At 37.6% G+C, this 27,121-nt stretch overlaps 2 protein-coding genes across 2 annotated transcripts; one reads left to right on the top strand and one right to left on the bottom strand.

The window, feature by feature from the left end:
- Positions 1-6,510: 6,510 nt before the first annotated feature.
- On the bottom strand, positions 6,511-7,453 carry LOC145527168 (olfactory receptor 5P76-like). The gene is given in 2 exon segments (XM_081544703.1): positions 6,511-6,541; positions 6,543-7,453. Coding segments are annotated over 2 exon segments (942 nt in total).
- Positions 7,454-20,228: 12,775 nt separating this feature from the next.
- On the top strand, positions 20,229-21,164 carry LOC145525838 (olfactory receptor 10T2-like). The gene has a single exon (XM_081539692.1). The coding sequence runs from the start codon at positions 20,229-20,231 to the stop codon at positions 21,162-21,164; it is 936 nt and encodes a 311-aa protein (XP_081395818.1).
- Positions 21,165-27,121: the final 5,957 nt, after the last annotated feature.

Raw genomic sequence — 27,121 nt, forward strand, 5'->3', positions numbered from 1 at the left:
CTCTCAGTTGAAGACTGAGCCAAGCACCGAGCAGCATGTGTGCTCTTTGCTTTCTGACTCAAGCAGGGTTAAGTGGGGGCAAATCCTGCACTCACTGTGCACACAGTGTGAGCTTCAGTCTGTGCTGACAGCAGTCATGGAGACTGGAGATGGAAATTTCAGATCCTCCCAGTGGCCAGTTATTTTCGCTGGTACATGACACTTGAATCTCTCTGACTCCCAGTATTTTTTTTTAATTTGTAAAATGGGAACAATTGTCCCCATATAATATCTTTGTTGTGAGATTAAAAGAAATGAAAGCTGCAAAGTATTTAAAGGTGTTTTGTCATACATCAGAGCTAAGAGTTTTTCATTAAGTAAAAATGAAGAGTGGATAGATTTTCAATTAGGTAAAATTTTTATGAGAATATAAGTTTTCTTTGAACACATCAGGAGATTTTTCACAAATCCAAAAGAAGTCAGGAAGTATAGGATCTGATGGTTTCTTAGTTCTGGACCATGTCATTAATAATCATATGCATAATATGACAACTGATTCTTGCCTTTCCCTTCCTCTCCACTGACAGTCTAGGGATCTTTCTAGAGCTCTGTGGCATCCCATTCATGCTTCAGATTCTGACTCTCCCCAATCCTTTCCTTCAGTGATTGGGTCATATTTGTTGATGATTAGGGGTCATAAGGCGAAGAGCCTCATGCAACTTGAATATCAGGTGGTTTCTTCCTGGTTTCCTTTTCATAGCTGCAGTTAAACAAGTTTAGCAGCAGCTTGGCTGCCATAGACCATCCACACTTTTCTGAGATCTTCTAGGAAGTCTGCTTTGCGTGCCTGGAATGACCTTTCTGCAGTATGTATATTATTTTTCCTTAAAAAAAGTTTTTTTAAAACTAGAGGATAGTTGCTTTACAATGTTATGTTGGTTTCTTGCATACAACCTTATGAGTTAGCCATTCATATATATATATGACCCCTCCCTCTTGAACCTTCCTCCCACTTCCTACCCCATCTCACTCCTCTAGGTTATCACAGAGCACCAATCTGAGCTACCTGTGTTCTACAGCAACTTTTCACTAGCTCTCTGTTTTACATATGGTAGTATATATGTTTCAGTGCTATTCTCTCAATTCACCCCACCCTCAATTTCCCTCCTCTATGTCCACACGTCTATTCTCCATGTCTGTGTCTCTATTCCCTGTAGCGTAAACCTTGCTAAGGCCACAGTTTCCTCAGGGGTCACAAAACAAAGTTATTGAGTTTCTTTTATTTTTAATTTCTCATTGAACAAACAAAAATTTAAATTATTTAAATAAAATCCATGATTACTGCACTCACCTTTTAGAGCCAGATTTGCTGTTGCTGAATTTCAAAGAGAATTTTAGAAAGCAGACATTTTCCACTTACTTTTACAGCAGTTGTGCACCGACTACCTGACAATATTAACATGAAATGCTCTCTTCCATTTAAGAACATAGTTGCACACATTCTGTGATGGAGTCTCCTTTTTGTGTGCTGGGAGGAAAAGAAAGGCTCTAATAGAATCCCCTAGGGCTGTTGCTGCTTGCCCCTTTGAGATAAATTCCTCGGACTGTTCTCCAGAAGTGACTCATGGAGCCAGGTATCTCATTAAGGTGGCATAAATGGAAGGTCCAGTTCCTAACAAAAGATATATTTCTGAAGATCCTGATGGAAGCTTTGTCCAGAGACCTGGAGGAAAAACTGTCGAAATAGAAATTTGGTGGGAGATGGGGACCAGAGTCAGTGCCACCAGGGCTCCAATTTCCTCTCTGTAGACAAAACAGTTTCTTTAATTGAGAACATCAGGTAGTGGGGAAAGCCCTGGAGTACTATGAGTCACTTAGCAGAAAGTAAGTGGAAGAAAGCAGAGTCCACTCTTACTCAAAGTATACTAATAGTCCCTGGGAAGGTGCTGGCTGGCAAGCTATTTGTCAGTCCAGGTCCAAATAAGTACAGTGTTTGTGGGGAACCATTTGTACTCTTTATAGCAATTTGAGAAAGTAACTTTAAGTGTGTTGACTCCAATAATTTTTTAAAATGGATTTATTCTGTTGTATTTTAGTTTTTCTTATTTTGTTAGTAGTTCTCATTTTACTATTTTCCTAATAAGTATTGACCCATGGACACTCGGGGAGAAGTGATCCTTTATTTAAATAGTTTAAGAAACACTAGATGTAGCTTTTGTATCCAGGAGACCTGGGGTCAGTTTGAGGTGGATGGATTGAGTGAAAGTTTTTAACCTCTTTGTGACTTAATTTTATGATCTGTAAAATGGGGTTTATAATTCACATTTTATAGGTTATTCATGAGATTTCAAAGGGTTAACATATAATTATCTAGACAAGTTACCTAAAGTTATTGTTGTGTCTCAAATATGTGACAAATGGGACAAAGCTCCTGGATGTGTTACATTTTGCCACTTACTCTATTTTATGCTCAGTCCCAGATACCTCCTCCTTTGAGATTCAAGACATTCCAACTCTGGCACCTCTGGCTCCTAACCCTAATTGATCTCTGTTTGCTCATCCCCTGAAAGTTTAGCACTTGCATGACCATTTTCCTCTCCATCTCTGTCTTTGTCACGAGCAATGGCAACTTCTAATCATTTGAATATCTCAACTGACAGCTTGATCTCAAATTTCTTTTACTTTCTTGATTCCAATAACTTTTATGCATAGTCTCTTCATGAAACCTATCATATTCATATCATAAATTTCACTAATTGTCTTTTTTGTTCCACAACTTAAGTGTAAACATGTGTAATGACCATGTTAAAGCTTAACCAGCCAAAGGCCACCAGATATAAACCTATAGTGCAACAAAATCAAGTTTATTGGGTCAGCACAGCAAGGGAGAACACTCCAAATAATTATCACATGTATCCTGACAATGGAGAGAAGGCACATGCCTTTTGAAAGGATTGGGTTCTTATTGAAGGATACCAAAGAGGGATTAGGTGTCGTGGGCTTCAGTTCTGGACAGGTTGCTGTCAGTGGTGAGATTAAGAGGAGGGACTAATCTGAGGTTGAAAGCTACCATAAAATGATGACAATTTAACATTTGAATGTCTCTTGTATTAGTTTGTGAGAACATTTCAGGTTTGGGTATACTGTTGATAAGAAAACAGTAATTACTGAAAAATTAGATCATTATGACATTGTTAAAATTGCTGCATAAGAGTTGAAGTAACAATGATTTCTACTAATTTTGTTGTTGGATTATTCAATGTCCATCCTTCCAGCCTGCAGAATGACAGGGATGTTTTTCAGTCCCACAAACTGTGTTTCTCTAGAAAATATTTACTTCTCATTATTTACTAAATTTCAGTTCAGTTCAGTTGCTCAGTCGTGTCCAACTTTTTGAGACCCCACGGACTGCAGCAAGCCAGGCTTCCCTGCCCATCACCAACTCCTGGAGCCTGGTCAAACTCATGCCCTTTGAGTTGGTGATGCAATCCAATTAAATTACTAAATTTATTGATATAAATTTTTCATAATATCCATTTTTAACCATCTTAATATGTGGGCAGAATGTGTTTCTATGCCCCTCTTTGCATGTATTATTTGAATAATTAATATTTTACCTTTTCCTTAATTAATACTCCCATGGATTTTTCAATTTTATTAATCTTTTCAATGAATCTTTTCTCTATGGGACATATTTTCTATTTCTTTAATTTATGTTTATTCATATTTTTTTTTTTTGGCCATGTTGTGTGGCTTGTGGATCTTAATTCCCCAACTAGGGATTGAACCCATGATCCCAGCAGTGGAAACATGGGTCTTAACCACTGGGCTGCCAGGGAATTCCATATGTTTTTTTCTTATTTATTTGCTGTTCCTCTTCAAACTTCCTGAGATGGAAGCTTATATTTTTGGCTTCACTCTTTCCTGAGGTTCATTTTCCATCTGTATCTTGAGTATAGACAACATATCCCCTCTCTTATCTGTAATTTGTCAGCAAGTTTGAATGATGTGCTGGCTATTGTGAAGGACATGTTATAGAGTCTGGACTGTGTTATAACTCTCTCAAACATAGTCATTGCATGAAAGCAGCACCTTTACCTGTTTAGTCAGTGGCACATTTTCTAGGTTTTGGCAATTAGGAATAAAGCTTCTCTAAATATCTCTATGTAGGACATTGTGCAGTCGTGTGTTTTCATTTCTCTGACAAAATTTATGATTGTAATTGCTGTGTGTTATGGTTAGTATATGTTTATAAGATACTGCAAAAGTTGTTTTTTCAAAATGACTGTATCATTTTGCATTCCTACCAGGTTTGTATTTAAGTTCTATTTGCTCTGGTCCCTTTCCAGGATTGCTATTGTCAGTTAAAAAAAAAAAAAAAGCTATTCTAATATGTGGGTAGCATGAAGTCTTTCAATTTAATTTGCACATCCCTTTTGACTGATTGTGTTAAGAATCAATTTCAAGTTGTTCTCAGCTCTACTTCTCTGTTGATGGTCAGTTTGTATTCATGTCTTGGCTATTGTAGAGTAATGCTGCAATAAACTTAAGAGTGCAGATGTCTCTTCAAACTCCTCTTTTCATTTCCTTTTTCATATATACCCCAAAGTGGAATTGCTGAATCATACATAGTTCTAATTTTTTCATACCAATGTGCATTTCAGCTAGCAGTGTACAAAGATTTCCTTATCTGCATATCCTTGCCAACACTTGTTGTCTCTATCTTGTTGATAGCCATTCTAAGAGGTGTGAGATAATATCTCATTGTGGTTTTGATTTGCATTACCTTGGTAATTAGCATAGAGCATGTTTCATGTTACCGTTGGTTATTTGGATGTCTTCTTTTCTTTCCTTTAAAGATTTTACTTTTAACTTTATTATTTTTTATTAAAGTATGGTTGATTTATAATGTATTAATTTTATTTATTTATTTATTTTTAAATTAGTTTGTCTATTTTTTTAACTTTACAATATTGTATTTGTTTTGCCATACATTGACATGAATCCACCATGGGTGTACATGTGTTCCCCTTCCAGAACCCCCTCCCACCTCCCTCCCCATCCCATCTCTCTGGGTCATCCCAGTGCATTAGCAATTCCTTATACTGTAATCTCTTCTGTGATATTTAAGATCTCTTAAGCATCCTATCATTTGTTTTTGTTGTGGTCACTGTGGGGTTGATTCAAATTACCAACCCTGTCATAACCCTAAAGGTAAATGTGAGTGGAATATTAGACTTGCAGGAATGTACGCAGATAACATCATATACAATAGGCAGTGAGTGTCCTTACCTCAGATGTTGCTCAGATGTTATCTTCCCAATGAGGTCAACACTGACACTTCCTGCCCTGGAAGGTTAAGCTCCATTCTCTGTCGGCCTTTTCTTTCTCCATACCACTACCCCCTTCAAATAGTCTGAATCACTAACTTGTTGGTTTTATTATTATGCTTATGCTATGAAATAAATACTATGATAGAAAATATATTAGGTGCTTGTAACTTTTATTTCCATTGGCCTGTGACTGTCTCTGGAATACAAGAGTAACTCAATATGCTTTTTGAATGTATGAAAGAACAAGTGAACGAAGGAGGTGATTAATGCCCCATGACTCTGTGAGCAAAAATATAGAATTTGTGCCTAAAACATTAAAAGGGGGACAGGAAAGGTCAACAAATGGAGTTGTCATCAACACATAGAGGTTGATTGAGCATCTCCAGGAAACAGTCACAAATTCAGGGGGAACAATCCAGTTCCTTCCAGCTTCCTGAGAAGGATGTAAGCCTGACCATGAACAAGTCACTCCAAGAGGTTGTTCCACTCAGTCCCTGAGGAGATTTTTGTTGTTCAGTCACAAATTTGTGTCCGATTCTTTGCAACCCCATGGACCGCAGCACACCAAGCAGGACCCTACTAATTCCTAGAGAGAAATCACCGTTGAACCTGACAGAATTCACAAGTCAGTCAGAGACTTCTGTTCTTCCCTGGGGAACCTCTGTGTGGTGACTGGAGCCAGAGACTAGGAACATAGGTCAGAATTTATGGATCCTTAAAGTCCATGCTCAGCATATAAGCTTCCTGCAAGAACATCTCCAGAAACTTTCAGATTCCACTTTGTCATTTCCTCTCAGAATGTTCACTAGCAAATGTATAGTTATCTTCCTTATTACATAATAAACTGCAGTAGAAAATGGACACAGGCTTAAATGTTTGGAGATACAATACTCTTACGGTAGAGTACAATTTTGGAAAAATATATACGAATAACATTTTAAAATGATTTTCAGGAGATGAAATTTTTTATGTGAACCAATCTTTTTCTTAATTGTAAGTTTAATTTTATTAAAGGAAACTTACTATGGGTCTCTGACTTACAATTAGGTATCTGAAAATCCTCCCTACCTTTACTAAAAGGTTGCAACCAGGATAATGATATGGGATGGGTATATTTAAATCACAGACACTTAATTTCCTCTTATTATTATATCTATGGCGTATTATTGTATTAAATCCTATGAAATAACAGACCTCACTAAGAAAGTATTTTTCTGGCAAGCTCTCTTTAGAGCCCCCTTAATCTCATTGTTCCTGAGGCTGTAAATAAGGGGATTCAACATGGGGATCACCACCATGTAGAACACAGACACAACTTTGTTATGGTCAGTTGAGTAGCTGGACTTGGGCATCACATAAATGAATGTGATGGTCCCATAGAACAGAGTGACTGCTGTGAGGTGGGACGTGCAGGTGGAGAAGGCCTTGTGGCGCCCCTCGGTGGAGTGCATCCTAAAGATGGTGATGAGGATGTAGAGGTAGGATACAGCTATGACAGTCACCGTGACCACAATGATAGAGCCAGCTGTAAATGAGGGGACAACTGCAGGGATACTGATGTCAGAACAGGAGAGTTCAACCAAAGGAGCAAAATCACAGAAAAAATGATTGACTCGATTTGGTCCACAGAAGAGTAAAAAATAGAAGGAAATAGTAAAGGAGGAAGCATCGAAAAAACCACCTATGTAAGCCACTATGAGTAACTGGACACAGACTTGTGTGGACATTTTGGTGCAATAAAGCAGTGGGCTGCAGATTGCTATGAAGCGATCATATGCCATGGCAGCCAGAAGAATGCACTCAGTTGACCCGAAGAAAACAGCTGAACCAAGTTGGATGGCACATCCAGGATAGGAGATAGTATTTTTCTCTACCAGGAAGTTTACAAGCATATTGGGTGTAACAGAAGATGAATAGCCCACATCAGCAACAGCCAAGTGGCTCAGGAAAAAATACATAGGATGATGGAGCTGAGATGAGATTCTGATAAGAATGATTGTACTGAGATTCCCACATATGGTCACCAGGTAGATACAGAGGATGATCATGAAGAGGATGATTCGAAGGACTGGATCATTTGTTAAGCCCAGTAAAATGAACCCTGTCATCGCAGTATCGTTCCTCTCCCCCAGGGAATCCATGAGATAAAGTAGCTGCTACCAAAATGAACCTAGATGAAACACTGCATTAAAGAAATTGTAAATTCAGTGGTTCCATTTTCATAAATACATATAGAAGTTATTATAAGCAAATAAATTATATAAGCTAAGCTTGGATTTTTAAACTTTAGATTCTACATTTTATACTTGTGTGTCTTCTATATTTAAAAAATTGTTTTTAGCAAAAACACTAAAAAAAAAAAACCTGCTTCAAATAATGTAGATTCTTTCCCCCTATACTATATACTGAAGAGACTTTAAAGCTAAAGATTTAAAAAATTAAGACTTATGAGAAGAGCAAAAAGGAACGATCAGTATAACAAAGATTAAAATGTAAAAATACATATAGGATTATGTTAAGGGGACTCAATAGCTAATATTTATGAAATGCTTAATAAATGATGGGCACAATAATAAGAGTTTTATATATTAAGTTCTATTTTTAGTTTCCATGAAATAATATTAAGTACTTTTATTTTTAGAAGAAGCAACTGATAATGTTAAGAAACTTACCTAAGTTTATAGAATCAAGTGGTAGAATCAAGATGTGGATCTCAGGTAGTTTGAAGCCAGTACATTCCTTTAGAAACTACACTCTAAATGAAATTAAGCAATACTTAAGATGAAGTCATATCTCTTGGATAAGGATGGATAACAAATTACCTTTCCACGTTCTGACAGCTCATGTATAAACAAGGTGCCTCGTTAGTCACAACATTTACATTTTCTATCAAAACAAGACCATGCTTTTGAAAGGAGAAATACAATAGAAGAAATAGAAATTTCAAATTGAAGTTATGAATGAGGTCTGTGTTGTGCTCAGTCACTCAGTCACGTCCAACTCTTTGCAGTCCCATGGACTGGAGCCCACCAGGCTCCTTTGCCCATGGAGTACTGTGAAACAAAACAGTGTTAGTTTCAACATGATATACAGCTGAATAAAATTACAGCCTGAAAAGTTTACCCAGCTTCATCCAGTGAGTGGCCAGGTTGAAAATCATCTCCAGATTTTCTGGATTCATTTTGTTGACTTTGTCCAAAGTCTCTGGTTGCCTGTCAGTTAAAGTCTACAGAACAATAAACCAAGGAAATCTTTCCACAAGATATTTACAAACAGTAAATCTGCAAAGCATCTCAAAGCTAGTGAATCTATTAGTTTAATGACTGAGTGCCAAGTGTAGATAGTGTCGAAAGACCATGTGAGCTTCTGATCTTACAGGTGGAAAATGATGAATCCTAGTACCTTGAATTATGCTTGTTTGTACTCACTAAATAGACTGTAGAAACTTTGGTTAATTCAGCTAATGTTACTTGCTAGCTGGCTGCTCTATCTCTGCCCGAGTTTGTGAGTACAGATGCAACTTTAGGGTAAAATATTCTCAAATGGTAAATGAAACTCAGTACAACAGATTAATTCACAAAGCAAAGTCTTACCTCTTGAAATAAGAATTTGTTCATTTGTAGCAATAAATTCAGAGTCATTGTTATATAGCAGCCATCCTATCTTTTATTACTGCTTGTCATTGGGGATAAGTCTCTGATGATTCTAGAGATTCAAATGTGAATTCAAAAGCACCAGAGGTCATTATTACATTCTCAAGTGAGTATAAAACAGTTTACTTTAAAGAAAAACAAGTAATCTTTAAGGTTTCTGTCAATTCTGAATTAATTGTTTTTTTCTTTTTATTAAATTTTTGTGCACTTTCACCTGGTAGTTATTGAAAATACAAGTAATGAATTATCTTAAAGCTAAATATTGATTAAAAGTTTACTTTGCTATTTAAGGTCAAGTAATACTAAACATCAAATATTAAGTAGTAACTTTATCCTGGGGCAAGTACACAGGAAGGTCAGTCTTATGAGTAGAGTGTAGGTGAGGCAGACATTGATCCAACAGAGGATGTACAGAGAACAAGAGAACAGCTATCTTGAGTGCCCTGACCATACAAGGAGTGAGGTGGTATCTCATTATGGTTTTACCTTGCACTTTCCTGATGATTAATGAAATTAAGCACCTTTTCATAATGCTGTTGGCTATTTGTAAATCTTCTGTGGAGAAATGCCTATTCATTCCTTTAATGATATTTTAATCAAATTATTTAATTTTCTTTTTCTACTGATTTATGTGCTTAGTTGCTGAGTCATGTCCGACTTTTTGTGACCCCACGGACTATAGCCCGCCAGGTTCCTCTGTCCATGGGGATTCTCCAGGCAAGAATACTGGAGTGGGTTGCCATGCCCTTCTCCAGGGGTTCTTCCCAGTACAGGGATTGAACCCAGGTCTCCCACATTACAGGCAAATTCCTTACCAACTGAGCCACCAGGGAAGTCCACTGATTTATGATTTCCTTATATATTTGGTACATTATCAGATATATGGTTAGCAAGTATTTCTCCCACTCCATAGGTTGCCTTTTCATTTTATTGATTGATAATGTGATACACTACATTAATAGAATGCAGGATAAAAATCGTATCATCTCAATAGATGCAGAAAAAGCATTCAACAAAATTCAATATCCTTTCATGATCTAAAACTCTCAACAAATTATGTATGGAGGCAATGTACCTCAACATAATAAAAGTTTACATATGACAAGCCCACAGCTAAAATCATACTCAGTGAAAAACTGAAAGATTTTCCTCTAATATCAGGAAAAAGCCAAGGATGCCTATACATACCAATCCCATTCAATTTATAATCCTTTAAGTTCTAGCAAGAGAAATTAGACAAAATTTAAATCATAAATTTTAAAAGGCATCCAAATTGAAAAGGAAAAGGTAAAATTGTCTCTGCTTTCAGGTGGCATGACCTTATATGTGGAAAATACTAGCGACTTCACAAAAAAATTGTTAGAATCAATAAGTTAATTTAGTAAAGTTTCAGGATATAAAATCAACATACAAAAAATCAGCTGCCTTCCATGCCTCATAGACACTAGTGGTCTGGTCTTGGCTTGTCCTTCCTTCCACTTGAAAGTGGTCTTTCCCTTTTGCTACCAGCTGTGGAGTACTAGTTACATAGAGACGTCAGATGAGCTTGGCTGAGCTTGGTGGCTGTTTCTGATGACAGTTTTGTCAAGTTTATTGTTCCATTTTGGAGAGAGAACCAATAAATACCACCAAATATGAAAAAAAATCAGTTGCCTTTGTATATACTGGGGAAAAAAAACCAACCTGTGAAGCCTTACAAAACAACAGGGCATACCATATAATTTCATTTGTATGAAATTTTAGAACCTGCAAAACTAAGCCTGGGTGAAAAAAAATCAGAATAATGAATACCTCTATATGGGGGATCTCCAATTAACTGAAGAGGGTTATGGGGAAATTTCCTGGGCTGATGTAGTGTTCTATATGATGAGAGGTGTTTGAGTTACACAGCTTAATGTATTCACCAATATATATCGATTAGATACTTAAGATTAGCATATTTCACTCTATGTAAATTTCTGTAAAATTGGATAAAGCATAACTTGTAAAAACTATTGAACTCTAGTTATTTATATGAGTAAAAAAGTACTTATGAAGAAGTGTACTGATACCTGTAATTTCCTTTGACATGTGTCATAAAGTCAGATGAACTAATAGATGGATAAAGCACAAGAAGATGAAACAAACCAAATATAATAAAATATTAACGTGTTTTCCAAAATAATGATAGCAGTCATTCCAGTTCCAGATGCTCTTCCAGAACTTTGTCACTGTCCCATCAAGAGTTGGAATCTATTTAAATGTCCTAAAACTAGATAATACTGCAAAAATGTCTGCATGAAAAGAATGTAGTGCAAGTGCAATAGAGAATAAAAGGTGGTATGGTGTGCACTTGGCTCTCATGAAATGCTCACCTACAGAATCCATCACCATGCACATGCAGAAAGGCTGAATCCCCATTTAAGATGTTTATTACCAAGTTCAAGCTCGCTATGCTCACTGCACGACAGGCCAATAAATCTGTATGACATGTCAATAAAGAGACAAGGTGTTGAAGCAAGGAATATGACTTTATTTGGAAAGCTGGCTGACCAAGAAGATGGCAGACTAAAGTCTCAAAATAACCATCTTGTTGGGGGGTGGTCTAGATGCCAGGTTCTTCTCAAAACAACCATCTTGTAGGGGGTTTAGATGCCAGAGAGAGAGGAGGAGTTGAGAAAGCAAAGTAAAAAGGCCATTATCTTGCAAATATTCTCCTGGAATGGCCAACCTTGGGGAGGGGATGTATTAACCTCTTTATTTTATAATCTAGTCAAAACTATGATTTTCCAGTAGTCATGTATGGATGTGAGAGTTGGACTATAAAGAAAGCTGAGTGCCAAAGAATTGATGCTTTTGAACTGTGGTGCTGGAGAAGACTCTTGAGAGTCCTTTGGACTGCAAGGAGATCCAACCAGTCAATCCTAAAGGATATCTGTCCTGAATATTCATCGGAAGGACTGATGCTGAAGCTGAAACTCCAATACTTTGGCCACCTGATGCAAAGGATTGACTCATTGGAAAAGACCCTGATGCTGGGAAAGATTGAAGGTGGAAGGAGAAGGGGACAACAGAGGATGAGATGGCTGGATGGCATCACCAACTCGATGGACATGAGTTTGAGCAAGCTCCTGGAGTTGATGATGGACAGGGAAGCCCGGTGTGCTGCAGTCCATGGGGTCACAAAGAGTCGGAGATGACTGAGCGACTGAACAGAACTGAACTGATTCTTATAGCCATTCACAGGTGGGCAGGTTCAGATCATCTCCCTGTGAGCCAAACAAAGGAACTTTTAGTTTAACAATCACACAAAGAGGATCTTGCTGTGATTTATGTCAAAGAGTGTACTGCCTATGTTTTTCTCTAATGCTCAGCCATTAAAAAAAAAAAAAAGAACAAATTTGAGTCAGTTCTAGTGAGGTGGATGAACCTAGAACCTGTTTTACAGAGTGAAGTAAGTCAGAAAGAGAAAAACAAGTATTCCATATTAACACATGTATATGAAATCTAGAAAAATAAAACTGATAAGCCTATTTACTAGGAAGGAATGGAGAGGCAACTATAGAGAACAGTCTTATGGACACAATGGGGGAAGGAGAGAGTGGGACGAATGGAGAAAGTAGAATAAACATATATACACTACATGTGTAAAATAGATAGCTGGTGAGATTTTACTGTGTAACACAGGAAGTCCAGCCAGGTGCTCTATGATGACTTAGAGGAGTGGAGTGGGAGGAGGGGAAAGAGGTTCAAGAGGGAGATAATTATGGCTGATTTGCATTGTTGTATGGAAGAAACCATCACAACATTTTAAAGTAATTTTCCTCCAATTAAAAAATTTTTTAAATTATAATTAAAAAACCAATCAGGTGGAAGAGAAGGGTTCCCTGAAGCAGACCATTATGTATGATTATAGTAATAAAAACAGCAAAAAACAAAGGTTAAAGTCAGTGAAACAGATCCATCATGGAGTCAGAATTGGCTCCTCCCTGCAACACTTTCTTATACAACAGTAGATACTACAAACTCTCTAGGTAGTGCATATACAGATGCTAACAGTAAAATTGTTTCAGAATGACTTTATGTCTTCAAAATTTCATGAAGTGCTGGGAAAATTTTTGAGTGGCACTGCAGTAAATGGAGATTTCAATTACAATGGATTTTCCTCTTCAGCAAGGCCTTCTATAGATTTACTTCATGAGAATGCTGTCATCAGAATCATTCTATGTGTTCTTTTTCTTTTCCATCTTTCTTCTGACTGATTCCCTAGGCAATATCCTGTATGATTGGCCCTTTCCCTAGCCTTGTATATAGGATAGAATACCTGTGGGACTTGGTGTTAAGTAGGACTTTTTAAAATATATATAATCATCCACATTCCAAAATATATTTCAAGAAGTTGAATTTCAACTACTTGATTTTTTTTCAAACAAATAAGAACAAACTTTATTGAATAATCAAGATGCTACCTCAAAATAAAAACAATGTTTTGTGAATGTCACAATGAGTTCTGGGTCCTCAGAGAACAATCTTCCTGATATTTAATGGAAAGGAAGAAACTCCCAAGTAATGTCAAGGGGCAATGGTCTCAGGTGACCATAGAATTCTTATTGGAGTGTGTGTGAAACTTAGCTCCAGCCATGAGGAATAGAGAAGACTCCACAGTACTATTATAAGACACTCTGTAATTTCAGGCGTAGAGTTAATGCATCACAGACATTCAAAGGGCAAAGTGATCTAAAAATTTACCCCTAAATGACGTTAGAAAAAAAAACTGTAATTAAAAAAAATACATTTAAATCGGTTCTACTGAGATGAATGAAACTGGAGCCCATTATACGGAGTGAAGTAAGCCAGAAAGAAAAACAACAATACAGTATACTAATGCATATATATGGAATTTGAAGGATGGTAACGATAACCCTCTATGCGAGACAGAATAAGAGACACAGATGCATAGAACAGTCTTATGGACTCTGAGGGAGAAGGTGAGGGTGGGACGTTCTGGGAGAATAGCATTGAAACATGTATATTATCATATGTGAAACAGAACACCATTCCATGTTCGATGCATGAGACAAGGGCTCAGGGCCGGGGCAATGGGATGACCCAGAGGGATGGGATGGGGAGGGAGGTGGGTGGGGGGTCCAGGAAGGGGAACACATGTAAACTCATGGCTGATTCATGTCAATGTATGGCAAAAACTATTACAATATTGTAAAGTAATTAGCCCCCAACTAAAATAAATAAATTTATTAAAAAAAAAAAAAAAAACTGTAGACAGATGTGAAGGAGCTGTGACTTCCTCATACAACTTAATGTTTTCTTCTTTTTAACAGATTGACAGTGATTCCTCTTTGGCATTAAGGTAGGATTTTATTTTATGTCTTTATTTTCCATAAACATTGTGCTCTATCCACTAATAATAAACAAGTAGATGTATGTGTTAATAGAAGATACTGAAAATACTAAGAGTTAAAATGGACTGGAGATAAATACTGTTGTTTTGCTATTCCACATGGACAATAGCAATGAGAGAAGGTTAGAAAGCTGAAAACTGAGAACAGTTTGCAAACTTCAGACCAAAGTGAAGTATGCAGAGAAAGACTGACTTCACACAGCTAACTCAGAAGAAGAGTAGGTACCACATTACAAGGCCGTGTGAGAACAGGTCAGTATTGCCGAGCACCCGCATGTGATGTTTTAGTAAATGAACTAGCAGGAACTGGATACTTATCATCTGATAGGTCTATATGCACAACATTTTCACTGAGCAAGGAGGTATATTTAAAGCCATTTACAGAGGAAAGAAGTGCTCATTGGGGATTCTGAACTATGCACTTTTGTAAGTAATAGAAGCAGAGGTTGGATTTGATCACAGGCCTTTCTAACTCTCCTCTATCAACTATCCCTTTTCAAAAATACACTCCTGTATAATTCTAGATCTAATCTCAAGGCTAATTAAGTGATTTCATTCTATCAATACAGTTAAACAAGAAAGAATAAAGAAAAACATGTATAAAATCCCTATGTCATTTCCATTATTTAATTGTAAATTTTACTGTAAACCATTGGCAATTGAATTTTTTGTGTTTGCCTCCCCCATCTCCATTTTTCCTTTGGCTACTCAGTGTGGCCATTTGGTTTCATAATTAAGTAGCTGTGATTTATGTAACGCAACAAGCATTCCTTTTGTGGGTCTAATATATAGGCTCATTGAAAGAAGTAAGGAAATAAATTTTCTTCTATCTACAAAAGCCATTTATAACTAGAAAAAGCATAAGCATCATGAAACTTGAATTGTGTAAATTTTGTTAAATTTTCTATCAAAATTCACATCTATTACTCAATAAAGCATACTCCTTGATCTTCTCATTTAAAATATCAGTATTTTTCCTGAAAATTATAGAAAAACTGACTCAAAATTGACTTTCATTTTAACTGGGTTGGAATAAAGTTAAATGCATTTTTCTAAAGACTTGTTGGTAAATATTTCCTGTTTCTCCAGCTTTAAACACTACCCTATGAACAGAAATTAAGTGGAACTGCCAGAAAATTCCTCTAGTTCAGCCCGGAAGGGAACGAGGAGTGACATAGGGGTTCCAGAAGCCCCCAGGCTGGCCTTGGTTTTGATGTACATCTTGGGAGGTATATTGGTTTACAGGGTCCACTGTCCAGGATTTTGATATGGTGATGAAACAAGAGAGTCTGAAAGGTGACTTAAGAAAGAACCTTAAAATTTCTGCAAGTCTCACTGCCATCTCAAAGAAATTAGACTTAACTAAATCCACTAGATCTCTCTGCAAGGATGGGTAATGGACAAACTGGTAAATTGGTTTTTCAGGTAAATAAATTAGTTATGTCCCTTTTAGTCTATAGAAGTGGTCTAGCCCAAGGAGGATGAATTTATCACAAAATGCTGGGCCAGAAAAGAACTCCCTCAAATTCTGTCCCTTGGAGAGTGACCAGAAGTAATGGGAATATTGTCATATTGACATGTTTTCAATCACTGGCTCCCTTGAGTGTTATGAGAAAAGTGGGTTTAATGAGTATAAATGAGAAATGGAAGTAACAGAGTCACAGTGGGAGTTTATCAAACTCTAGACATGCCAATTTTTTTTCTAGTTTTTTTTTTCCCCTTCTTGGAAAGATCTAATAGAAACTTGGGATGATGTGAAAGAGGTCATATAACTTTCAAGAAGGCTCCCTTGGTGATTCTGATATGCTCCGTACTACAGAAGCATGCATGTGTGTGTGCTAAGTTCCTTTAGTTGTGTCAGACTCTTTGAGATCTCATGGACTGTAGCCCACCAGGCTCCTCTGTCCATGGGATTCTCCAGGCAAGAAAACTGGAGTGGGTTGCCATGCCCTCCCCCAGAGAATGTTCCCAACCCAGGAATCGAACCTGCTACACTATGTCTCCTGCATTGGCAGGTGGGTTCTTTACCACTAATGCCACCAGGAGCAGTTATGGCAACTGTGTCTTATTTGATGCCACAGAAAATGAAATATATTGTCCAGGTCTGAAAGCAATAATCCTTTTTGCTCTGTTCCAAGCAAACCATTCCTAGAATTTAGAGGGATTGGGGAGGATGGGGCCAGGGAGAAATATGAAATACACTTTATTCATTAAACAGGCATGTATTAAATAGTTTCGTATGTACTTTTTTTCTTTGCTGAGTCTTGAATTTATTTAAACTAAATTCATTTCTAGTTCCCTATTATTTTGCTTGTCTTTTTAAAAATTAAACTAGTTTATTTACAATATTGAGTTAGTTCCAGCTGTACAGCTTCAGATTCTTTTCCATTATAGGTTACTACAAGATATTGAATATAATTCTCTGTGCTATACAGTGAGTCTTTATCTATTTTTATATATAATAGTGTGTACCTGTTAATCCCCAACTCCAAATTTATTCCTCCCTCTTTGGTTGCCATAAGTTTATTTTCTGTGTGTGTATCTGTGAGTCTATTTCTTTTTTGTAAATAGTTCATTTGTATTTTAAAAAAATTCTACCTGTAAGTGATATCATATGATATTTGTCTCTATTTTGGGGAGAGACATGCTTTATTTATTAATTTATGGCTGCACTGGGTCTTTGTTGCTGTATGCAGGATTTCTCTAGTTGTGGAGAGTGGAGCTACTCTCTAGTTGTGGTTTCTCAATGCGGTGGCTTCTCTTGTAGAGCACAGGGCTCAGTAGTTGCGACTTGCTTGCTCCAGAGTGCATGGGCTTTAGTAGCTGTGGCACAGGGGCTCCTTAGTTGTGGTTCACAGGCCCTAGAATGTGCAGGCTTCAGGAGTTGTGGTACATGGACTCAGTAGTTGCAGTGCGCAGGCTCTAGAGCCCAGTCTCAGTAGTTGTGGCACATGGGCTTAGTTGCTCAGACGCATGTGGAATCTTCCCTGACCAGGGATCAGACCCGTGCTTCCTGCATTGGCAGGCGATTCTTATTCATGGTATCACCAAGGAAGTCCTTTGTTTTTCTCTTTCTGACTTACTTCACTTGGCACATAATATTCTGTAGGTCCATCCATGTTGATGTGAATGACGTTATTTCATTCTTTTTTATGACTGAATAGTATTCCATTTGTGTGTGTGTGTGTGTGTGTGTGTGTGTGTGTGTGTGTGTGTGTATCTCACATCTTCTTTATCCATTCATCTGTTGATGGACGTTCAGGTTGCTTCCATATCTTGGCTATTGTAAATGGTGCTGCTATGAACACTGGTGTGCATGTGGCTTTTCAAATTAGTATTTTTGGGTTTTTTGGATATATTCCTAGGAGTAGAGTTGTTGGGTCATATGGCAGTTCTATTTTTAGTTTTTTGAGAAACTTCTATACTGTTTTCCACACCATATAGTTGCACCAATTTACATTTAGGGAGTTGACATTTAAACTGGGTTTGAAACAAAGACTGTGGTTTACGAAGTGCAGAGGAAGAGCATTGCAAATAGAGAAACAATGTGTACATGTGTACACAGTCGGAGAGCCACCAAGGGGCACTCCATGCTTGGGGGACAATGGGATGCTTTTCACGTAGAGGAATTTAGTGGCAGAAGATGAGATGGACAGGTAAACCTTGAATGCCATGCTAGGGCACTTGCAGGAACACTTTTTAACCTACCAGTTCAGAAGATCTACACCTGAATAACTCTGTCTGGGTATAAATGTCAGCTCCTCCTTTAGCAAATTTTATCACCTTCACAATTAAGTAACTCTCTAGACTATAGTTTCCTTATCTCAAGCATGGACACAATACTACTGTTTATCCTGTAAGGTATTTAGGAGGTTATGTGAAAGAGGTGTTCTGGGTACATTAGAAAGTGTTGGTCACTCAATCACGTCTGACTCTTTGTGACCGCATGGACTGTAGCCTGCCTGGAATTCTCCAGGCATACTGGGGTGTGTGTGTGTGTTAGTCGCTCACTTGCTCTTTGTGACCCCATGGGCTGTAGCCCACCAGTCTCCTCTGTCTGTGGAATTCTCCAGGCAGGAATACTGGAGTGGGTTGCCATTCCCTTCTCCAGGGGATCTTACAGACCCAGGGACTGAACCCAGGTTTCCTGCATTTCAGGCAGATTCTTTACCATCTGAGCCACAAGGGAAGCCCCTCTGGATACATTGGATATCTAGATATTTTTAAGCATGTCAAACTACTCTCAACATGGGATTCTTACAGTAGCTGTTTCCTGCATGTATCATGTTTTACCCCTAGATCTTATATGAGACATGCTTACCACATTCTAATCGCAAAATGTCAGTCCCATAGAAAGGGCTTTCCTGACTCCACAGTCCAATGTAGCCACCCAGTCCCTCACTTTTATATCACTTTCCTTTTATTCTCTTCATGGCATTTTCTCTATCTGAGATAGGAAAGGTCATATGTGTCTTATCTTATATTTCCCATGCAGAGAATTGACTAATATGTTGTATACAGTAACTAAATATATTTGGAATCAGTGCATTGACTTTAGATAGTCAATTAAGCAACCCATATCTTGGTTTCAATTTTTGTAACATCAGGATTGAAATACTACCACACATAACTGTTGGGAGAAATCTAGTGAGAAAAACACAAAGAATTTTTTCCAGTGTATTTGAAATTATGAGTAAACACTGGTTACCTACATCACCGCCTTGTATATTTTTGCCAATAATTCAGTACTTAACACACAAACTTTCCAGATAATGGTATATTTTCTCTTTTCTTCAAGCTTTGTGGATCCTGCAAAAATACTCTCCCGTGTGTCTCTACCAGCCTGTCTCCAATCTACAACTCCACACCAATGTCTTCTCACTGTTTTTCTTTCATTCCCTAACAACAGTGCCTGAAACCAAGCTCCGTATTATTTGGAACACCTGTATGTTACTTTCATGCTGTCATCTCAAACAGAGAGTAGATATTTTAACAACAGATGAAGACTACCTGAGATCATTGAATTCTTATGAGTTATGCTGCAAAGAAGCCCTGTCCACCAGGATATCAGTTAGCTTTATCCTGGAAGTTTTCCTGAAAGCTCAAGAATTGATCAGAGCATCATGAACCAGATGAGCCATCCAGGATGAGAATAGTCTCCATAACTATTTTGCTTCCGTGATCTGCCTGAATGACAGACAATTATTGAACAACTCTAGTTCAGCTTATAGTTATGTATAGAAAATTAGTATACATTTTAACCTGGCATAGGTTTGAAAGCCCATTCATTCTTAAGTCCATTCACTGGCATAATTGTCAGCCAAGCAGCCACTGCCTCTTGGGGAGCACCTCTAAGGACAGAATTATTTTCCAAGAATGTTTGGAAGCTATTCAAAAATTTTTCCTTACTTCTCTAATATTGATTCAGTCAACATTGTTAAGTACTTCTCTATGCCAAGCTATGATTAGACCACACACAAAACATTTTACATCCTTTACTCCTCATACTCTTGTCGGTGAGCAAATAAACATTTTCCATATTTCTCTCATTCATGAAGATTCTTATTGTAGAAGCTGGAAAGGGGTGATAAATTAGGGAGCTCATAAAATATATATTTGGGCCTACTCTATGGAATTTATATATATTCTCCTATGAGAATCTTTTTCTTCATCACTCTGAGTCCTGACGTAGAATTAAGCCAACTACATTTAACTTCCATTTCTCAGGCTTTTTTGTTAAGAGTTGTCTTGTCAGTGTCTATGATTAAAGGCATCAGTACTTCAGTACTTTCAGCAGTCTTATCAGAGTCTTAACCCCAAGAACCTCTGTACCTTTGGAGGAGGGTTGCTACATACACCAAGAGAATGGGCAATCATACTACAGTGAGCACATTCCTTCTGTGGGGATTTTCCAGTCTCTCAGACCTGCAGGGTTTCCTTTTTGTGATGATTTTCTTCTCCCATGTGACCATCCTAGCTGCAAACACATCCGTAATGGTGGCCGTCAAGCTCAGTCGCAACCTTCACACTCCCATGTACTTTTTCCTCTGTGGCCTCTCCTTTTCAGAAACCTGTACCACTGTGGTAATCATCCCTCGCGTGTTGGTGGACTTCCTATCAGACAGTAAGTCCATTTCTATTCCTGAGTGTGCCACACAGATGTTTTTCTTCTTTGGCTTAGGAACCAACAACTGCTTCATCTTGGCCGCCATGTCCTATGACCGTTACACTGCTATTCACAACCCACTGCGCTACTCCATCCTCATGACCCATAAGATCTGCTTTCAGCTGATGATGGCTTCTTGCATTACTGGGGTTGTGGTGTCACTGTGCCTTGTCCTCACAGTATTCAACTTGTCTTTCTGTGACTCGAGCATCATCCAGCATTTTTTTTGTGACATTACACCTGTAGTCTCCCTTGCCTGTGATTACACCGTTTTTCAGAAAGTGGTTCTTCTTGCCTTCACTGCCTTTGTGTTGGTGGGCAGCTTTACTTTAATTATGATTTCCTATGTCTTCATTGGGTCCGTAGTTATGAAGATGCCTTCAGCCAAGGGGAGGTATAAGGCCTTCTCAACTTGCTCCTCCCACCTCACTGTGGTGTGCATACACTATGGATTTGCTGGCTTTGTCTATTTGAGGTCCAAGAACAGTGACTCATTCCGTGAAGATATGCTTATGGCTGTGACATATACAGTGCTGACACCTCTGCTTAATCCCATTGTTTACAGTCTAAAAAACAAAGAAATGCAAACAGCCCTAAAGAAAGTACTAGGCAATATATGTAGGTTTTCCCCTTAGATAGTAAATAAAAGGGCCCTGAACACTTCTAAAATTTTTATAGCACAAGCATTGATAAATAAAAGTAGAGAAAGTGAAGTTATTTTTGTTCAGTCGATAAGTTGTGTCTAATTCTTTGTGACTCCATGGACTGTGGCACACCAGGCTCCTCTGTCCTCACTGTCTCCCAGAGTTGGTTCAAATTCATGTCTATTGAGTCAGTGATGCTATCTAACCCTCTCATCCTCTGCCGCCCTCTTCTCCTTTTGCCTTCAGTTGGAGTACTTCCAATACAAATCATCACTTTGTTATACAAAGCAATTAAAATGTGTTCTAATGACTAATATGCTCTGGTCTTACTCCTTTTCTGCTGTAAAATTAGATGTAGTTTTAAAATATTTTTAAACAAAACATTAAAAATTTTTATTACATACATATGTATACATACATATACACACATATATATGCATGTGTGTGCGTATGTGCTTAGTCATTCAGTTGGTCTGACTCGTTACAACACCATGGACTGTAGCCCACCAGGCTCCTCTGTCCATGGGATTCTCCAGGCAAGAATAATGGAGTGGATAGTCATTCCATTCTCCAAGGGATCTTCCTGGCCCAGGTGCCAAACCCAGATCTTCTGCAATGCATGTGGAGTCTTTATCATCTGACTCATCATGGAAGCCCAGGTAAATGCATACACACAAGCAAATATGTATGTAGTAAGTGTATCAAAATGTTTTAGAATATTGTATTTTCTTTTTTTATTCAGGTATAGATGATTTGGGAATACTATATTTTCATAATTTTAGTTTCCTTTGGAGAAGGAAGAAAATTATATTAAAAAGGATAAGAGAGAATGAAAGAGGGAGAGAGAGCAAGAGAGAGAAAGAGAAGAAAGAGAAAGATCAGTAATTTACATAATCAAAAAGGGAGAAAGCACAAACACACAAATTTAGTGTTGAAAGGAGTGAAAGACCACAATACAGAGAAATTTTAAAACATTTTAATATCCCACAAGGGAGAGGCTACATGTATATGTAGGCTGATTCATTACCTGTACACTAGAAACTAACACAACCTTGTAAAACAACTATACTCCAATAAAAATAAAAAATCTGGAGTATAGTTGCTTCACAATGTTCTGTTAGTTTCTACTGTATAGCAAAGTAAAACAGCTATACATATACAAATATCTCCCTTTTTTTGGATTTCTTTCCCATTTAGGTCACCACAGAGCACTGAGTAGAGTAGGTTCTCACTAGTTACCTGTTTTCTATGTATCTGTGGTATATATATGTCAGTCCCAATCTCCCAATTCACCCCATCGCCTTTTCCCCCTTGGTATCCATACGTTTGTTCTCTCTGTCTGTCTCTCTATTTCTGTTTTGTAGATAAGACTGCCTATACTAATTTTTTTTTTTCAGATTCTACATATATGTGTTAATGTACGATATTTGTTTTCTTTTTCTGACTTACTTCAACTCTGTACGACAGTCTCTAGGTCTATCCATGTCCTTACCAATGACCCAATTTTGTTCCTCTTTATAACTACTATTCTGTTGTGTATATATGCCACATCTCTATTTATTCCTCTGCTGTTGGATATTCAGGTTGCTTCCATGTCCTGGCTACTGTAAATCGTGCTGTAATGAACATTGGGATACATGTGTCCATTTGAATTATGGTTTTCTCTGGGTGTATGCCCAGAGAAAATTAATTTTAAAAAACTTTTTTAAAAAAGTAAAGAAAGAAAGAAAATATTTGTTTAACTTTATTCAAAGAAATAAGGAAACTAGGTGGGAACAGATGTATTTCTGAAAAAATAAAGTGATGAAAGTTACTTCAAAACTAATATGCACTTTTAGCACGTCAAATTCGAGCAATAATACAGATACCTGTCAAAGAGCTATTCTTTTCAACCCCAACAAAAGAGTATGCTAGATGATTTCATAATGGACTTCCACAAGTCCTCAAAAAGCAAATAATTGAAATTCTGAGTTAGAGCATAGACAAAGATAAATACCTTTGAATTTATACAAACCACAGAGGTGGATGGTGTTGTAAATAACTGAATCTGAGGCCACTTGAAATAAGGGAGAGGCTGTAGGGAGGGCTGGGCATCTGAGGCCACGTTGTCTAATAGCACATCCATATGGTGAGTGACATTCCCAATGTTGTAGCTTGACTGAGGGACTGAGATGGGAGAAAGAATCAAGGGACTGGTGGCAAAGTCCTTAATAAATAAGAAGAAACTGAGTGGTTAGTAAAGGACTCTGAGGAAAAAATGGTATATTTTTTTCATTGCTGGATAGTATTGGTGTCAATAAGTGAAACATTATGTCATGAAGATTGCCTGTAAATGATTTAGCAATGTGGTGAGGGGCTAGGAGAATATCAACATTGTGCGCAGGTGTCTGTAGAATTGGGAAGTGAGCAACTTCTCTTCAGTAGAGCTGAGAAGTCCCCTCCTTGGATAGCTAGGTTTGGTTTAGATGGAGAGGTAGATCATGTGCTTTGTGAGAAGTTGATAGGTGGAATAGAAAGAAGATTTCAGAATCAAAGTTAAACTTATAGGAGAAAGCTTAGCAAGGAAAGAGAATTTTGAAGAGACAAAACAGGGAGTTGTATATGAGTGAGTACTGGTGAAAAGAGCTCCCAAATGGTTTGCAATTGGGATTCACATCACAGTTTCATTGATTGTAGGTAGTGTCAGAGACTATTGGGTCTGTGGTTCTTTGCTCAACATTGAATTAAAGTTTGGCTAGAGGTTCTCTAACCAGCCATTTCACAAACTTCATCACTGCATTTTCACAAATCTCCCTGTTAGTGTGAAAAATCTCTAACTCCTCATATAATTATCTGAAGTTTTTATTTCTTTTTTTTTTATATAAATTTATTTATTTTAGTTGGGGGCTAATTACTTTACAATATTGTAATAGTTTTTGCCATACATTGACATGAATCAGCCATGGGTTTACATGTGTTCCCCTTCCTGGACCCCCCACCCACCTCCCTCCCCATCCCATCCCTCTGGGTCATCCCATTGCCCCGGCCCTGAGCCCTTGTCTCATGCATCGAACATGGAATGGTGTTCTGTTTCACATATGATAATATACATGTTTCAATGCTATTCTCCCAGAACGTCCCACCCTCACCTTCTCCCTCAGAGTCCATAAAATTGTTCTATGCATCTGTGTCTCTTATTCTGTCTCGCATATAGGGTTATCGTTACCATCTTTCAAATTCCATATATATGCATTAGTATACTGTATTGGTGTTTTTCTTTCTGGCTTACTTCAGTCTGTATAATGGGCTCCAGTTTCATTCATCTCAGTAGAACCGATTCAAATGTATTTTTTTTAATGGCTGAGTAATATTCCATTGTGTATATGTTTTATTTCATTAATTATTGTAAGTCCCCAAGTTTTGACCAAATTGAATTTATCCCTGGAGTGCAAATTTGGTTTAACATATGAAAAATCAATGTAATATATCACAGAAACAGAATGAAAGCTAAAACTGCATGATCAGGTCAATAGATATGATATATACACACAATGAAATGTTATTCAGTCATTAAAAAAATAAGGAAATGTTGCCATTTGTGACAACATGGATGTATCTGGAGACAATGGAAGTTAAATTCATTGTAGTAGAGAATAGAATGGTAGTTACCAGGGTTGGGGAGGTGAGGGAACGGGAAGATGTTGGTCAAAGGGTATAAAGTTACAGTCATGTAGGATGAATAAACTCTAGAGATTGAACGTATAGTATTATAACTATAGTTCATAACACTGTATTTTATGCTGGAAATTTTCTAAGAGTCAATTTAAGTTACTCCTATCACACCTAAAAAAGATAAGGAGATGTGAGGAGATGAATATGTTCAATTCAGTTCAGTCACTCAGTTGTGTCCAACTCTTTGCGACCCCATGGATCACAGCGTGCCAGGCTTCCCTGTCCATCACCAACTCCCAGAGCTTACTCAAACTCATGTCCATCAAGTCGTTGGCTTGGTTGTATTTATCAATTCACTATGTATATGTATGTCAAAACATCAGGCTGAACACTTTAAACACATAAAATTTTTATTTTAAAAGTCTTAAAATTGCTTTGGAGGTTAAAAAGAACATGGCAACTAGCACTTTATATCATACCACTTGAATGGAAACCATTGTGTTTTTAAGAAACATTTCTTTGATTGCTGTGAAAAATACATACTCAACTTTTATTTCCTCAGTTCATAAGCTAGTGCTAGGAATAAAGGAGACATTAAATAAATAATTCATAGATTAGAATTAATGTTTAACCAACAGATACTTGTTGAATGCTTGCTCTGTACCAGACACTGTACTTTGAGTTAAGGATAATTAGTTCAACCTCCCACATTACTACTTTTACCCACCCACCAAAGTTTCTGCAACTGCATTTCCAACTCTCAATGACCAGTTAACTCCTTTTTTCCTTCATGTCTCAGTTTAAATATCATTTCCCCAGTAAAGCTTTCCTTGAGCTTCACAAATAAATGCATTTGCCAAATGATATTATGTGAAGTAGAGACAGAGCAAAAAGATACAACCTGGGGCTTTTGGTAGTGAGGTAGGGTATACATAGAACTTGGAGGTCAACGATACCTAAGACTTGTGAGGCCAAGACACTGGGGAGGGAAAAGAAAAACAAAAACTATAGAGCAGTGAGCCTGAAATTCTATGTATAATTTCTCATCATGGAATTTGACTACTTCCAAGCTGCACATGGGTTGGTGAGATATCAAGCACCAAGCAGAAATCAGCTTATGAGAACTTGAAGATCTTAGCAGAGATTTGGGCATTTTGCAGCATTGGTTTGATAGAGTTTGGTAGATAGGCTGTTTAAGGTAGAGGGGACCCATAGCACCGTATACTTTTGAGAGTCCTGAAATACTACACCTTAGGAGTAATTGCTACATCCTAGGAACAAGGTCAAACCAGAAATAGATCATCCTCAGCAAAGCACAACACCCAACCTACACTGGAAACACCACCACTTTCTGTTAGGATGTACCTTTATTTTTTTTTCTCTTTGTTTTTTTTTTTTTTAATATGTTTATTTATTTTAATTGGAGGCTAATTACTTTACAACATTGTAGTGGTTTTTGCCATACATTGACATGAATCCGCCACGGGTGTACATGTGTTCCCCATCCTGAACCCCCCTCCCACCTCCCTCCCCATCACATCCCTCTGGGTCATCCCAGTGCACCAGCCCCAAGCATCCTGTCTCATTCACTGAACCTGGACTGGTGATTCATTTCACATATAATAATATACATGTTTCAGTGCCATTCTCCCATATCATCCCACCCTTGTCCTCTCCCACAGAGTCCAAAAGACTGTTCTATACATCTGTGTCTCTTGCTGTCTCGCATATAGGGTTATCGTTACCATCTTTCTAAACTTCATATATATGCGTTAGTATACTTTATTGGTGTTTTTCTTTCTGGCTTACTTCACTCTGTATAAAAGGCTCCGGAATTATACTGTACTTGGAGACATCAGTTCCTTTTTTATTTGAATGACCCTTTTGGGCACTATATTTTCATTTCCTCAAAGGGATCAAGCTAGTGCTTTATTTTCCTGCCAGAATAAAATTGAATACATTATGGAAGAAGATTAGCTCATCTAGAACCTCTAAAATGTTTCTTTTTTTAAAGAACTTATCTATTTTTAATTGAAGGATAATTTCTTTACAATATTGTGTTGGTTTCTGCAAAACATCAGCATGAATCAGCCATAGGTATACCTATGTTCTCTCCCTTTTGAACCTACCCCCCATCTCCCTCCCCATCCTAACCCTCTAGGTTATTACAGAGCTCCAGTTTGAGTTCTCTGAGACATACAGCAAATTCCCATTGGCTATCTATTTTTACGTACGGTTATGTATACATTTACATGTTACTCTCACCATACATCCCACCCTCTTCTTCCTCCCTCCTC

This window comes from Giraffa tippelskirchi, chromosome 11 (assembly GCF_054371585.1).
Source record: "Giraffa tippelskirchi isolate mGirTip1 chromosome 11, T2T-mGirTip1v1.2.pri, whole genome shotgun sequence".
Classification (NCBI taxonomy): domain Eukaryota; kingdom Metazoa; phylum Chordata; class Mammalia; order Artiodactyla; family Giraffidae; genus Giraffa; species Giraffa tippelskirchi.